The sequence below is a fragment of the Oncorhynchus keta genome, chromosome 22, assembly GCF_023373465.1.
Source record: "Oncorhynchus keta strain PuntledgeMale-10-30-2019 chromosome 22, Oket_V2, whole genome shotgun sequence".
Classification (NCBI taxonomy): Eukaryota; Metazoa; Chordata; class Actinopteri; order Salmoniformes; family Salmonidae; genus Oncorhynchus; species Oncorhynchus keta.
Genome location: NC_068442.1, coordinates 20,901,832 through 20,918,358, shown reverse-complemented (window position 1 = coordinate 20,918,358; position 16,527 = coordinate 20,901,832). Strand labels below are relative to the sequence as shown.

Genomic DNA, 16,527 nt, shown 5'->3' with positions numbered 1-16,527 from the left:
CAGTTGGACCTTTTATTTCCATAGGTGGGCACTGTTGCTAGCGAACTTGGAACATTGTATCAACTAGCCAATTTCGGGCCCTCAGAGTTTCTTGTGCCAGTAAGCTTTGGACAGACAGCTGTTTTTTAGGACATTTACACTGGATACAGTGGGGCAAAAAAGTATTTAGTCAGCCACCAATTGTGCAAGTTCTCCCACTTAAAAAGACGAGAGGCCTGTAATTTTCATCATAGGTACGTGTTGCCCAGCAACAGCCCCAAAACATCACTGCTCTAGAGGAGATCTGCATGGAGGAATGGGACAAAATCCCAGCAACATTGTGTGAAAACCTTGTGAAGACTTACAGAAAACTTTGACCTCTGTCATTGCCAACAAAGGGTATATAACAAAGTATTGAGATAAACTTTTGTTATTGACCAAATACTTATTTTCCACCATAATTTGCAAATAAATTCATTAAGAATCCTACAATGTGATTTTCTGGATTTTATTTTTTCATTTTGCCTGTCATAGTTGAAGTGTACCTATGATGAAAATTACAGGCTTCTCTCATCTTTTTAAGTGGGAGAACTTGCACAATTGGTGGCTGACTAAATACTTTTTTGCCCCACTGTATATGGGATCATCAGATCATGATATTTTGTTCTTTCACACTGAGGCTTGGTGATTATCGAGGCTGAGTGTTGGAAAGATTTTTCAAATACTGAGTAACTATCATTCACAATGGCTTCATTGACTTGTGTGAGGCAAAGAAAAATGACTGAGCTCGGCTAATTAGTGGTGTATGTGGTGAGTTAAGACAATCTGACATTGCCAAATGGGCACTTTAGTACATATGCATGCATTCTGGAGAGAGACGCACCATGTCTTTGCCACGCACCCCTCCCCTACTTCTTGATGCAACATTTTAAATTGTACGCAAGACACATTATCTGAACACATAAAGTACATTCGGAAAGTATTCATACCCCTTGACTTTTTCCACATTTTATTATGTTACAGCCTCAGGCTAAAATGTATTACATTTTTTTCCTAATCAATCTACACACAATACCCCATAATGACAAGGTGAAAACAAGTTTCTAGAAATGTTTTAAACATGTACTAAAAATAAGAAAAAACAGAAATACCTTATTTACATAATTATTCCGACGCTTTGATTTGAGACTTAAAATTGAGATCAGGTGCATCCTTTTTCCATTAATCATAATTGAGTTTTTTCTACAACTTGATTGGAGTCCACCCGTGGTAAATTCAATTGATTGGACATTATTTGGAAAGGCACACACCCGTCTATATAAGGTCCCACAGTTGACAGTGTATGTCACAAAAAAACTAAGCCATGAGGTCAAAGGAATTGTCCGTAGAGCTCCGGGACAGGATTGTGTCGAGGCACAGATCTGGGGAAGGGTACCCAAAAAATAGTGCAGTATTGAAGGTCCCCAAGAACACAGTGGCCTCCATCATTCTTAAACCACCAAGACTCTTCCTAGAGCTGGCCACCCGGCCAAACTGAGCAATTGGGGGAGAAGGGCCTTGGTAGGGAGCTTACCAAGAACCCGATGATCACTCTGACAGAGCTCCAGGGGCCTTCTGTGGAGATGGGAGAACCTTCCAGAAGGACAACCATCTCTGCAGCACTCCACAAACCAGGCCTTTAAAGTGGCCAGACAGAATCCACTCCTCAGTAAAAGGCACATGGCAGCCCACTTGGAGTTTGCCAAAAGGCACCTAAAGAACTCTCAGACCATGAGAAAGATTCTCTAGTCTGATGAAACCAAGATTGAACTCTTTGGCCTGAATGCTAAGCGTCACGTCTGGAGGAAACCTGGCACCATCCCTACGGTGAAGCATAGTGGTGGCAGCATCATGCTGTGGGGATGTTTTTCAACAGCAGGGACTGGGAGACTAGTCAGGATCGAGGGAAAGATCAACGGATCAAAGTATAGAGTGATTCTTGATGAAAACCTGCTCCAGAGCGCTCTGGCCCTCCGACTGGGGCGTAGGTTCACCTTCCAACAGGATAACGACCCTAAGCACACAGCCAAGACGACACAGGAGTGGCTTCGGGACAAGTCTCTGAATGTCCTTGAGTGGCCCAGCCAGAGTCCGGACTTAAACCCGATTGAACATCTCTGGAGAGACTTGAAAATAGCTGTGCAGCGACGCTCCCCATCCAACCTGACTGAGCTTAAAACTTCTTAGGGCTGAAATCCCGTTAACGGGATGATATGACAACAGCCAGTGAAAGTGCAGGGCGCCAAATTCAAAACAACAGAAATCTCATAATTCAAATTCCTCAAACATACATTTATCTTATACCGTTTTAAAGGTTATCTTGTTGTTAATCCCACCACAGTGTCCGATTTCAAATAGGCTTTACAGCGAATGCACCACAAACGATTATGTTAGGTCACCACCAAGCCACAGAAAAACACAGCCATTTTTCCAGCCAACGAGAGGAGTCACAAAAATCAGAAATAGAGATAAAATTATTCACTAGCCTTTGATGATCTTCATCAGATGATACTCATATGACTTCATGTTACACAATACATGTATGTTTTGTTTGATAAAGTTCATATTTATATAAAAAATCGGAGTTTACATTGGCGCGTTACGTTCACTAGTTCCAAAAACATCCAGTGATTTTGCATAGCCACATCGATTCAACAGAAATACTCATCATAAATGTAGATGAAAATACAAGTTATACACATTCAATTATAGATATCCCTCTCCTTAATGCAACCGCTGTGTCAGATTTCAAAAAAACTTTACGGAAAAAGCAAACCATGCAATAATCTGAGACGGCACTCAGAAAAATAATAAAATTATCCGCCATGGAGTCAACAGAAACCAGAAATCACATTACAAATATTCCCTTACCTTTGATGATCTTCATCAGAATGCACTCCCAGGAATCCTAGTTCCACAATAAATGCTTGATTTGTTCGATAATGTCCATTATTTATGCCCGCGTAGCAACTTTTGTTAGGGCTTAGGTATAGAAATCCAAACGCTCGTGCAGGTCCCACATAACTTCGGACAAAAACTTCAAAAAGTCATATTACAAGTCGATTAAACATTTCAAACAAAGTATAGAATCAATCTTTAGGATGTTTTTATCATGAATCTTCAATAAGGTTCCAACCGGAGAATTCCTTGGTGTATAGAGAAGCCATGGAACGAAGGTCGATATCATGTGAAATGCGCATGACCAGGAAATGGCTCTCTGCCAGTAACCTGACTCATTCAGCTCTTATTCAGCCCCACAACACAGTAGAAACTTCATTCAAGTTTCTAGAGACGGCTGACATCTAGTGGAAGCCCTAGGAAGTGCAACTTTATCCATATACCACTGTGAATTTAATAGGGGCTGGGTTGAAAATCGACCAACCTCAGATTTCTCACTTCCTGTTTGGATTTCTTCTCAGGTTTTTGCCTGCCATATGAGTTATGTTATACTCACAGATATCATTCAAAAAGTTTTAGAAACTTCAGAGTGTTTTCTATCCAATACTAATAATAATATGCACATATTAGTAACTGGGACTGAGGAGCAGGCCGTTTATTCTGGGCACCTTTCATCCAAGCTACTCAATACTGCCCATGCAACCATAAGAAGTTAATTAAGAGGATCTGCAGAGAAGAATGGGAGAAACTCCCCAAATACAGGTGTGCCATGCTTGTAGCGTCATACCCAAGAAGACTCAATGCTGTAATCACTGCCAAGGGTGTTTCAACAAAGTACTTAAAAAACTGAAAATATTTTACCTTTATTTAACTAGAAAATAACAAATTCTCATTTACAATAACGGCCTACCAAAAGGTAAAAGGCCTACCGCAGGGACAGGGGCTGGGATTAAAAACAAAAATACATTTATAAAAATATAGAACAAAACACACATCACGACAAGAGAGACAACACCACACTACATAAAGAGAGATCTAAGACAACAACATAGCATGACAGCAACACATGACAACACAGCATGGTAGCAACACAACATGACAACAACATGGGAGCAACACAACATGGCAGCAGCACAACATGGTAGTAGCACAAAACAGGGTACAAACATTATTGGGCACAGACAACAGCACAAAGGGCAAGAAGGTAGAGACAACAACACATCATGCAAAGCAGACACAACTGTCAATGACAGTGTCCATGATTGATTCTTTGAATGAAGAGATTGAGATAAAACGTATATTTATATTTCTTCTAAACTTTGGGCAAAAATGTAATGGGGTTTTGAAATTTTTTTTTCAAATAGGGTTTTCAAGCTTCTGAATATTGCGGGTAAATGCTACCAGTAGAAGCCAATGTTTCAAATAGGCCTAGCTGGTGCATCACTATCACTAGCTATCACTAGCTAATAAGGATGAAATCCGAGCACGAGCACGGAGCGTGACTGGGTCAAGCTTAGAGGAGCTTATGAAGTTGCTGGAGCCGTTCGCAATCCATTTACTGACCTGTAACATGGCCAAGCTAGAGCAGCTTGTGAAGTTGTTGGAACTGTTCACAATCAACATTTACATTTAAGTCATTTAGCAATCCAGAGCGACTTACAAATTGGTGCATACACCTTATGACAACCAGTGGAACAGCCACTTGCATCTAAATCTTGTCGGGGGACAGGATTACTTACCCTTACTTACCCTATCCTAGGTATTCCTTGAGGAGGTGGGGTTTCAGGTGTCTCCGGAAGGTGGTGATTGACTCCGTGTCCTGTTGGAACTTGTTCCATTGGGGGCCAGAGCAATCCATTTACTGACCTGGTAGGGAGGCGAGTGGACATGGCCAAGCTAGAGCAGCTTGTGAAGTTGTTGGAGGGCCTGAGAGCCTGGAGGACAGGTGCCGTTCCTCAGTGTTCACAATCCATTTACTGACCTGTAACATGGCCAAGCTAGAGCAGCTTGTGAAGTTGTTGGAACCGTTCACAATCAACACTGACCAACTTCAAACGGACAGCAAGTCACTGTCTGATGTGGTGTCGTGCCTTCTCAACCTTGAGGCACACTTGCAGTCAACTACTGTTGCAAAACAGTTGGCACAGGTCTTCCTGAATTCAATGTGAGATGGGCCCAAGTGTGTCTCTGGTACTTTGCATGGAGCCACTGATGAGGGAAGCAGTCTTTTGTACTTCAGTAAATACGAGAGTACAGCCGTGGAGCTGCAGGACCCCAGAAAGATGCCAGCACATTGAATCAGATGTATGGAATGGGTTACAAGGTTAAGATTAGTATGCAAGATACTTAGAATTCACAGCAGACAGCATCTCATTGTGTAGAGACCAGGGTCTGTCCCTGGAGCCATCTCTCCCTGGTACCTTATAGAACAGAAACATTAACTCATGCTCTGGAGATCCATGTTTCCGTCAGGCCAGAAGTCAAGGGACTGGAGGGAGGCATAGGCTGAGATGAACTCTGCCTTGTTGGGGGCTTCGACCAGTGTTGGAACTCCAAGCGAGAGGGGGATAAGGTAGTGGTCAGACTTGGAGGGAGTTGTTGAGGTTAGTGGAAGAACAGCGGTATCACCAAAAGACATCGTAAATCTTCCAGAGGCCCATCCTCAGTACAACACACACAGATGAGCATTCTAACTGCCCTTTATCCGGTTGAATAAAACAATCATTTGATGCAATAACAGCATTAAAACATAATCCTTTAATTTCTGTTCTGACAAGATAAACCAGAAAATCTTGTTTGGTTGAACAGAAACACACACACCACACACAGGCTGGAGTGAAATGGTAGAAGAAGAAGTGTTGCATTGCTTATGTTTTTGCTGTTGTTGCAGCTATTTTTATTAACCATATTTGATGGGGTTAGTCAGCGATACATGTTTAATATTACATGAACAAAACAGGTCAAACTACAGGTTGGAAGGCAAATGGATCGGATCCTGCTGAAAAGAGAAGACTATTCTATCTGTAAACTATCAAGTTATCAACTTCCAAATAGGCCTATTGAGTGAACAGCATTGTTTTACCAAGCGAGGGAATAGCTTTTGATATGAGTGCATCAGGGGGCACCAGTGAGTGAGCTGAGCGTCATTGGGTGAGTCAGTGAAACAGGAAAAAAATGTAGGACTATAATTTCCTTCTCATATTGTACAATATGAATGTCTCCACACACCTACAGTAGGTCTAGGTTGTTGATAGGTTATAGACACGTTTGTTATTATTTATCTCAGATTGTCAGTTTGTCAGTGTCAAAGTAACCTGTCATTTCGATCATTTGAGAAGATAAAAAAAATATTCAGCTAAAGTCTCATCATCTAAAATGATGTAGAATTGGATGAAATGCATTTATTATGGCCACATTTCCCCCAAACCCTAGAGTACAAAATAATCCCCATGAGTGCAACTTCTGCAATCACCTCTACTCTACTGATCTATACCAGTAAGCAAAAACAATGATAATACATGCAATGCTTTATTATAAAGGATATTTTTATCATGCCTTCTGCTACCTCAGAGCACCCTGGGTCACCCCCCTCTTGGGCTCACTTGAGGTGGCCATTATGGCATGAAGGCCAGATTGGGAAATTAGCCGGGACACCGGGGTTAACACCCCTGCTCTTATGATAAGTGCCATGGGATCTTTAGTGACCACAGAGTCAGGAAACCTGTTTAACATCCCATCTGAAAATCAGCACCCTACACAGGGAAATGTCCCTAATCACTGCCCTGAGTGATTGGGATATTTTTTTAGACCTGAGGAAAAGGTGCCTCCTACTGGCCCTCCAACAGGGACAATGCTTGTTTATGCGTAATACTTTGGGATACTGGTGCACTTGTCTGAAAGGCTCTTTTTTGAGTAGACAACAGTAGGCCTACACAATTTTCTTCATAATGCATGTAATGCAAGGCTCCAGTTTTATTTTATTTTTTTCATATAGAAGGCAATGTTGAATTCTATGAGGGTTGCCATGTTGGAGACAATATTGATAAAAAACAAAAACAATAATTGTGGTATTGATGAAGATGTTTGATTGGGGAGTAGGGATACATTTTTATGATGGGACATGTTAATACCCACCATAATACACACACACACACACACGCACACACACACACACACACACACACACACACACACACACACACACACACACACACACACACACACACACACACACACACACACACACACACACACACACACACACACACACACGTTTACCCACTCACTTTGTTTGTACTCATGTTATAGCCAACTCTTTATTTTTGTATGAATTACTTTTAATAAAATATATGTATCTAGTTGTCATGTATTCATTATCTTTAACATGTTAAATGTTTGTACTTTGAATGCTTCAGTAATGATAACATGGTTAAATAGTCTTAAATAGCTTTTGGTATATTTGCCATTTTTATTCCAATTCTGTATTTTCACTGAAGAAAACAATAATTAATCAATGCACTACTGTAAATAAATTGACTCTACCTGTTATAAAACAGAAAGGGTGAGCAATTCTCATTCTGAAGCCATTTGGTTATGGGTTTCACAGCCCTATAATGAGAGTAGTTATCACGTTTCAGGTGAAGACAGGTGAAACAGATCACCATTCGGCTGTGGTTGTGCCGGCTCAGCGCTCCTGGTCTCCAGTACACGTCTTCAGACCAGGATATCCTGCGCCGGCTCTACGTACTGTATCGCCAGTACGCCTTCACAGCCCAGTGCATCCTGTGTCAGCGCCCCGCACTTGTCGAGCTAAAGTGAGCATCCAGCCAGGACGCATTGTGCCAGCTCTACGCATCAGGCCTCCAGTGCGCCTCCACAGTCCAGTACGCCCTGTGCGTCCTCCCCGCACTCGCCCTGAGGTGCGTGTCACCAGCCCGGTGCCACCTGTACTGGTACCACGCATCAGGCCTCCAGTGCGCCTCCACAGTCCAGAGCTTCCGGTGACAGTTCCCAGTCCAGAGCTTTCGGCGACAGTTCCCAGTCCAGAGCTTCTGGCGACAGTTTGCAGTCCAGAGCTTCCGGCGACGTTTCACAGTCCGGAACCTCCAAAGACGGTCCACAGTCCGGAACCTCCAAAGACGGTCCCCAGTCCGGGGCCTCCAGCGACGGTCCCCAGTCCGGAGCATCCAGCGACGGTCCCCAGTTCGGGGTCTCCAGCAACGGTCCCCAGTCCAGAGCCTCCAGCTACGGTCCCCAGTCCGGAGCCTCCAGCGACGGTCCCCAGTCCGGGGTCTCCAGCGACGGTCCCCAGTCCCGGGGCATCCAGCGATGAGCTGCAGTCCAGAGTCTTCAGCGATGAGTTGCAGTCCAGAGTCTTCAGCGGTGGTTCCCAGTTCTGAGCCTCCGGCGATGATCCACGGTCCGGTTCCACAGAAATGGAGGGATCAGTGTTGAGAACGGGGGGGTGAAGCATGATTGTGGCAGCATCATAATGTGGCAATGTTTTTCAGGGACTGGGAAACTAGTCAGGATCGAGGCAAAGATGAACGGAGCAAGGCACAGAGAGATCCTTGATGAAAATAACGTATAAATGCCTATATATATATATATATATATATATATAGATATATATCCATTGATTCTTGAAGAATATAATTAGAAACGCCTCATTAGCTTAGCTCAACTGTCACAACTCCATGAGAACCCAAAATATAAGCTTGTTTTTCTCCAATGTTTATAAACATCATAAATGTAAACAAACATTGTATAGCCTCATAACATGGTTAAAACAATCCTTTTTATATCATGGGATGGTCAGTCCATAGCTCTGTCTATTACATTTACATGACATTTACATTACTATTAATCTGAGAGTGGTTACATGTCTCCAGGCCCATCCCTCAGCTTTTTAACAAAACAGAGGCGGGGCGGCCATTTTGTTATAGTTTCATCTGTGGATTTGCCCTTTAAACAGCTGCATATTATCAAGATATCAAAGTGTCACCAACAAAAAGGTAAACAATAGGCCTATAGCAAATGCAGCATTTTGCATGCATCTATTACATGTACAGAAGTGCTCAAAGCATGCCATTCCTTGAGCGCAGCATTTATTTATCAACATGAATCAAAGAGCCCAATCAGCCCTCAAACAACAAAATCATAAACAACAGAGTAGGGCTGGCTAATAAGTCCTTAATTTTAGGGTCCTGCTCAAGTAAAACAATTAGTCTAATCTATACTTCCATATTTCCAAGTCCTATTCTTGAAGATCAAGGGGTATAACATTTATTGGAATGACTGGAATTCTGATATAATTTAGTTATTAATGTAAAGATATCATTTAGTTATATTACTATATGTAGTACACAGCGATTGGTTAGAAGAAGCCTACATAACCAACCCATAAAGTAAAATGTAACACCCATATAGGGCCAGCTATGTAAACTTAACATTGATTTATCCTGCAATAGATGTCGTTCTATTGGCAACATAAATGGTTGTCTTCTTCCAATGCCTCTAAAGGGAAAAGTCATCTGAATGTAATCAGATTACGTTACTGAGTTTGGGTAATCCAAAAGAAACGTTACTGATTACAATTTTGGACAGGTAACCAGAAACTGTAACGGATTACATTTAGAAAGTAACCTACCAACCCTGGTTACAGTATCATCACCTTTCCTAAATAAATACTGGATTAAAGTGGAAAGCGCACTTGAGCACGCACTGTGCGAAAAAAGCATTGCATCAACCTCTCATTCAATATCACTTTTAATGGATGAAGGACTGGAAGCTATCAAATCATTCTGAATTGACATCCCAGAGAATTGACATCCCAGAGAAGACAGTAGAAACATCCATATGCTCAACAAGTAAAGCATCGTAATGTGCAATTACCTTTGCAAGCTCTATGTAACTAGTTGCCCTTGCTAGCCAAACTTTCCCTCTCATTGTGCCCTTAGGTAAAAGCCAACTCTTGCATGCCCAAAAATGTGTTAGTATTGTTATGCTGTTTGAGAACATCCATTTCCATTTCCATTTCCTTTTTTGTTGTGTTGCACAGTTTGAACACTCTGACTTTTGTCCATTACATGATCTATGCAGCTTTTTCCCAGAAGCGTGACTCTGATATGGGCAATGAAAGGGGTTCTTCAACAAAAAATCCACTACATCGTTGTTAGAAAACTGCACTCTGGTAATTAGCTATCTACTTGCTACTGAAGTTAGCAATGCAAATTGAAGTAAATTACACAAACTCTACACAAAAATGTAGTTCTGTAACCAAGAAAACAATATATCATCTAACATTCCATCTCCTGTAGTTTGAAGCAACTAATTTAAATGGAATAATATCCTAAAAATGGCCAACTATCACTATTCACTATCAAAATCTCAATCTATCCAATATTGTTACCAACCAAGCTTCTAAATCACACATGCGTACTACTTGGTTCATACTCTGATCCTTTGATTGGATGGACAACATGTTAGTTCATAATGCAAAAGCTTTGATTGGTTGGAGGATGTCCTCTGGAAGTCGTCCTAATTACCATGTAGGTCTATGGAAGGGGAAAGGAGCATGAATCTCCTTGGTTTTGTATTGAAGCCAATGTAGCCAGAGGAGGACAGAAAATAGCTCTTCTGGCTACACCTTGGTGCTAGAGGATGCTGTAGAGAATACTGTAGATCTTCATTGCAAAACAGTGTGTTTTAATCAGGTATTTTGGGACTTGAATATATTTAGTATGGTTTTATCTAAAAAATAACATTTTGATGTAATATTTCTGAAATTCACTGAGTATGGTGGTCCTTCCCTTCCTCCTCTGACTGAGGCTACAAGAGAAAGCGACAGAAGGGGACGCTGGCCCTTTAACAACAACCAAAGAAGTAGGCTATCACATACATGTTTGTTTGTTTGTGATAATGTGTGATGGAGAATTCTCTTTCGGGACGATGTTAAAGCAGCCAACCCCCCCTTATCAGTGCTCGCTGTCCATTCATCCGTTTGTTAATTTAGCCTATGTTGTCTATTTATTTATAAAACTAGATTATCTATTTCATTACTATCACGCGCTCTGTCGTTGTCTAGAGAGATTACGCTATTTCATTGCCTATACATTACGTAATGCAACGGTTGCTGGGGAATCCCAATACTGATTGATATTAAATAGGCTACAGAATGTTCATACATTCAAGCATAGAGTTTTTAACTTCTTCTGTTAATAGCCGAATCTGTTCATAATATAGTTTACGTCTGTCATATTATGTGGCTTTTTAAATACAGGTTGTGGTGTTACGTTAAATGAAGAAACGATAGAGTGAGAGACATTCAGAGAAAGAACAGGACACGACAGACCGACAGCCGTTTGGTCTCGCTCTGGGGGTCGACCGCTACACGTGCACGAGAAGCGGCAGAGCAGCCGCAGAGAAAGAGTGAGCGGAGAACGGATTCCTCTTTGTGTACTCCATAAGTATTATTAGTAGGCTAGTAATCCTACAATTGTCGTTTGGTGGGTTCGTCATTAATAACAGTTTAAACTATAGGGAGAGTAGAGGAGAACTGTGCCACTGTAGTCGCTATGGCCGCTCTATCAGGAGGAGAAATGTGCGTCAAATACCTGATGTTCGCTTTCAACCTCATCTTCTGGGTGAGTCACTACTTATGCTATTAAAGGGACTTTGTGTGTGTGTGTGTGTGTGTTGTTTTGGCTGGCAGACAACAGCAGGTTTAGATTCATATAAATTACAGCCTCTTTGTAAGGGTTTATTCCACACATGTAGGGTAGAGGTAGTGTAGAGCCAGAGGAGGAAGATTCCCCAGTGAATCTGTCTGGTTCCTCTCCAGGTTTCTTTCATCTTCAATTAAAGTTATATGTGCATTGTAAAGGGGTTGGCGATAATTTGACAGTAGCTTACAGGCAGTTTGTGGCAAGTATAATTCTGTATTTCATATTACAGTACACCTACTGTAATTATAAATACGGTTTCAAAGCAAGTACTGAAACTATTATACTGTAAAAGTAAATACTACCGTAATCGGAATAAATTAATATATGAATGGATGAATTAATGAAATTCATTGAGGGGAGGAGTTTGTATTTCACAGTATTTTACTGTAATTACAAGAGATTGGTGCAAGCAGGTTGGAGGTTTGGTAAAGTGTTTACAAAAAGTGTTAATACGCCAGATACAACAATACCATGCTCCCACTTGTGGGAAAAAGGTTTTGGGCAGTCCAAAAAATATGATACGGTACTGTATTATGTGGGGTGTAATTACAGTACCATTCGAAATACAGCAATTCTTTCCCTGCCCACAAACTTTCCCCACAATGCACCATCATTTACATTATTTAAACCATTTCAGAGTGTTTTACTGTTGGTAATACAAAAAATGACATATAATTTACCGTTTTCAGTTAGTGTGTGTGTTTGTGTGTGTGCATGTGTGTATCTGTCTGAGGGGGGTTGTCAGTATCTTCTTGGGGAAAGTGGAACAGTGATTTAGCTGGCCATGACTGGACTAAGAAGTGGCCTCTTGTTGGTGAACAATGAAATAATCTCACACACAAACACACACTGGCCAAATAATCCCTGGTGGCCGAGTGACCCAGTGTGCACAGCATTTCAATAACTCAGTGTTTGTATGTCTGTGTGTGTGATATTGTGTGTTTGTGTGTTGTATTTTGTGTTGTGTCTTGGTGGGGTGTGTGGCGGCGTGTGACGCATATAGCCCCAATGCAGATGAAAGAACAGAGCTCCCCTTGTTGCATGATTCAGAACATGTGTCCATGATTGTAGGTAGCTACAGTATCTATGGGTGTGTGTGTGTTAGATTCTGCAGCTGGTGAGGGTGTATTAGCAGTAGTGTAGTTGTGTAGTGCGAGCAGCATGATTAGATTAAACAAATTAACTCAATCACTTACAGAATAGACCAACTCAATCATTCACAGAGTAAACCAATTCAATCATTCACAGAGTAGAATTCAGGTTATCTGCGCTATCCTCCCTCCCCCAGCCCACCTCCTCTACCTTTCTGATCAGGTGACTCCAGGGCGTGACAGTTACTCCCTACTGCTTTCTCTTTGTATCACTCTATGCTCTCTTCATCTCTCCTCTTGCTTTATCCCTGTCACGCGCTGCGATACTGTCTAGGGAAATAGGAGAGAAGTGTTAATGAGTTAGTTATTGCTCTGTTACACACAGAGATCACGTTAGCAACATGGAAGTGTTTGGAAGGATCAGGTGTGTGAAATACCTCATGTTTATCTTCAACTTCGTCTTCTGGGTAGGTCTACTTTAGTTAGATTGTGTGTGAGTGCGTTTGTGTGTGTGTGTGTGGTGAATGTTCCCTTCCTCTTTAACTAGGCCATTTTTCCCGAACTGAGAACAAGGCATGAGTAATCTACCCCGACTCACTGAGCTTATCTGGCCTCGTTAGGTTTGGTCTGATCAGACATGTTATTCCCACTGCAGAACACGCGCACACACACACACACACACACACACACACACCATGGAGCAGAACACCATTCTACATCAAGGTTCTTTGCTAAAGTGAATAATTAATTAGACTGAGGAGGCAGTTTGAGGAATGCGTGTCTGTGTCTGTGGTTGCGGCTCTGGTGGTAAGTCTGTAGCAGAATTTATACTGTATGAAGGAATCAGGCCGATGACCTCTTCTTCTTTCCTCTGTGTGTTAGCTTACCCCCAAGTCACACACATGCATAACCTGACATAACCCTGTTTCTCAACATACCTGCTCTCTCACCTGGTTTTCCATGCCCTGGGATAGGTGTGTGTGTATGATATCTAATATTTTGTGTCTGTATGTGGTAGCTTGCAGGTACAGGAGTGCTGGCTATAGGGTTGTGGTTGAGGTTTGACCCAAAGACCAGAGGACTGTTTGAAGGAACAGAATCTCCCTATGTCTTCTTCACAGGTAATGGAAACACTCACATGCAAGCACGCATGCACTCACACATATACTGAACACAAATATAAACGCAACATGAAAGATTTTGAAAGATTTTAATGAGATACAGTTCATATAAGGAAATTAGTCAATTGAAATAAATTCATTAGGCCCGAATCTATGGATTTGACATGACTGGGCAGGGGTGCAGCCATGGGGTACCCAGGCAAACAGAATGAGTTTATTACAGACAAAAATACTCCTCTTGATATGCCACACCTGTCAGGTGGATGGATTATCATGGCAAAGGAAAAATGAGCACTAACAGGGATGTAAACAAATTTGTGCAAAAACATAGAGAGAATAAGCTTTTTGTGCATATGGAAAATGTATGGGATTTGTTTTATTTCAGCTCAGGAAACATGGGACCAACACTTTACATGTTTTGTTTATGTATTTTTTCTCAGTACATAATCAAATATCTCTGCAGAGTCTCTGATGTTGTTGGTGGTTGCGTGTGCGTGTGTAGGTGTGTATATCCTGATAATAGCAGGGTTGTTGATGATGGTGGTGGGGTTCCTGGGATGCTGTGGTGCGATTCAGGAGTCTCCCTGTATGCTGGGGCTGGTGAGTTATACCTCCTCTCCTCTTTTTCTTTCCCTTTGGTATTCAGTTGGTCTGTTATGGGGCTGGTAGTCAGATACTATGTAAGTCTTTGTTTCAGTATAAAACTGTTTACAGAACAGATTCAAGGCCAGAACTCACTGTCTGTCTGTCTGTCTGTCTGTCTGTCTGTCTGTCTGTCTGTCTGTCTGTCTGTCTGTCTGTCCTCATAGACTATGCGTAAAATAGTACATTTAAAACGGGACACTAAAATTAGTATGATACGTTACGGTTGGTATGGTTACATAAGACAGGTGGTTACTTAAGGAAGTAGGGTTGTTGGTTGGGGTGGATGGGTGGCAGTATAAAGCAAACGTCTAGCAACCCAAAGGTTGCGAGTTTGAATCTCCTCATGGACAACTTTAGCATTTTAGCTAATGAGGAACTTTTCAACTACTTACACATTTTTAGATACTTTGCAACTACTCTGCATGTTATCTAACCCTTCCCCTAACCCTACCCGTAATCATTTTTAGCTAACCCTTACCCTCACCTCTAACCCCTAGCTTAGCTAATGATAGCCACTAGCTAACTTTAGCAACCTAGCTAGAATTTGTAACATTTCATAAGTTTAGCAAATTCGTAACATATTGTACGTTTTACAATTTCGTAACATATAATACGAATTGTAATTTGTAACATTTCATATGAAATGGGGGATGGACATCCACAAATTATTACATACGATACGCAACATATCATACTAAATGGAGTGTCTCTGATTTACATACAGGATAATATGAACTGCACTGAGACCAGGTTGGTCCCTCTCTCTCTGTATCTCTCGATTTCTCTCTCTCGTGTGTGTGTGTCCTAAGTCCCTTCTGACCGGGGAGTACTTTGTGTCAAAGGGCACTTGTCAAATGAAATACACAGCGGTTCATGTGCATATTGGTCTCTTGCAGTTCTTCTTCTTCCTCCTCATCATATTTGCCATTGAGGTCGCCGCTGGAATCTGGTGTTTTTCCAACCAAAGCAAGGTCCCAAAACACATTACATCCCCTTTTCTGTGTTACATTAAAGCCCTTCCCCTGCTATTATCTGTGTTACATTAAATGCCTTTCCTTTCTTTGTGTCACATTGCAACCCTTCCCCTACAGGTGGTTGATGACATCACTCAATTCTACATGGAGACATATCAGAACTACCAGAACACTCGACAGGACACACTGAGGGAGACACTCCATCTCATACAGACTGGGGTAATCATGTGTTTAATTGGTGTGCAGCCATGTTTGGGGGGTTGGGAGCAGAGACAATACATATTTCCAGATAAAAACAGATGGACAACTAAATTACAATTCAACCTTATTTGTTACAGTTGGACTGCTGTGGTACAGGTTCCGTTGTGGACTCTGCCAAAGACACCTGTCCCCCAAGAGACGGGCTGGATAGCCTCATCACCAAGGTAACCCCCTGCTCTGTGTTTGTGTTTGTGTTCAGGTGTTCCTTTTTCTGTATCTCTACAGTCCCTCCTTCTGTATCTTTACAGCCCCTCCTGATTTGGCCTTGTTTTTGAGCTTGGTCATTAATAAATGCAGCGGCTATTACTGAAGCAAAATGAGAGTTGTCTTGAGGGGGTGGTTTAATGCAGGCCTCTCTTATGTATGTGATCACACGTGGCAAGTGTTTGTACAGTCACTCTGCCAAAACAGTACACAGTTACAGTCACTCACCCTTCTAGATAACTTGAAGCAGTCTTAACATTTCTTGCATCTTGAAGTCGCCATAGCTTGTGCTAGCCAAGTTCTTTCGCCAATTAGCTTCAGCCGGTTGGTGTGTGACCGTGGTAAAGTTGGTTTGACATTGGGTAGCCTATCTCTGAGGCTAGTTAGGGACCGTCAATAAATTACACAATGTAAATGGGACAGTATTTTAGTTGTCTCAATAAATGCTTTCAATATTTGTAAATGCATGTTTCCTATCATCTTTCACATTTCAGTTTTGGACAAGACTGACCAAAATTATTACTTTTAAACTTTGTAGTAAATTTTGTCACTCAAATAAATGTTTTTGACTCACATAGATGCCACATTT

General features: G+C 41.6%; 1 protein-coding gene across 2 annotated transcripts in view; it reads left to right on the top strand.

The window, feature by feature from the left end:
• Window positions 1–10,900: 10,900 nt before the first annotated feature.
• LOC118401159 (CD9 antigen) overlaps window positions 10,901–16,527 on the top strand; it is a 7,258-nt gene continuing 1,631 nt past the window's right edge. Inside the window, exons 1-6 of one of the 2 annotated variants that reach the window (XM_035798431.2) lie at window positions 10,901–11,561; window positions 13,752–13,854; window positions 14,357–14,454; window positions 15,396–15,470; window positions 15,591–15,692; window positions 15,812–15,898. In XM_035798431.2, the coding sequence (XP_035654324.1) occupies window positions 11,493–11,561; window positions 13,752–13,854; window positions 14,357–14,454; window positions 15,396–15,470; window positions 15,591–15,692; window positions 15,812–15,898 (534 nt within the window). In that variant the 5' untranslated portion in view covers window positions 10,901–11,492. Of the gene's footprint in view, window positions 11,562–12,995; window positions 13,201–13,751; window positions 13,855–14,356; window positions 14,455–15,395; window positions 15,471–15,590; window positions 15,693–15,811; window positions 15,899–16,527 lie in introns of those variants that run through there. The other variant, XM_035798433.2, reaches the window with a different exon arrangement.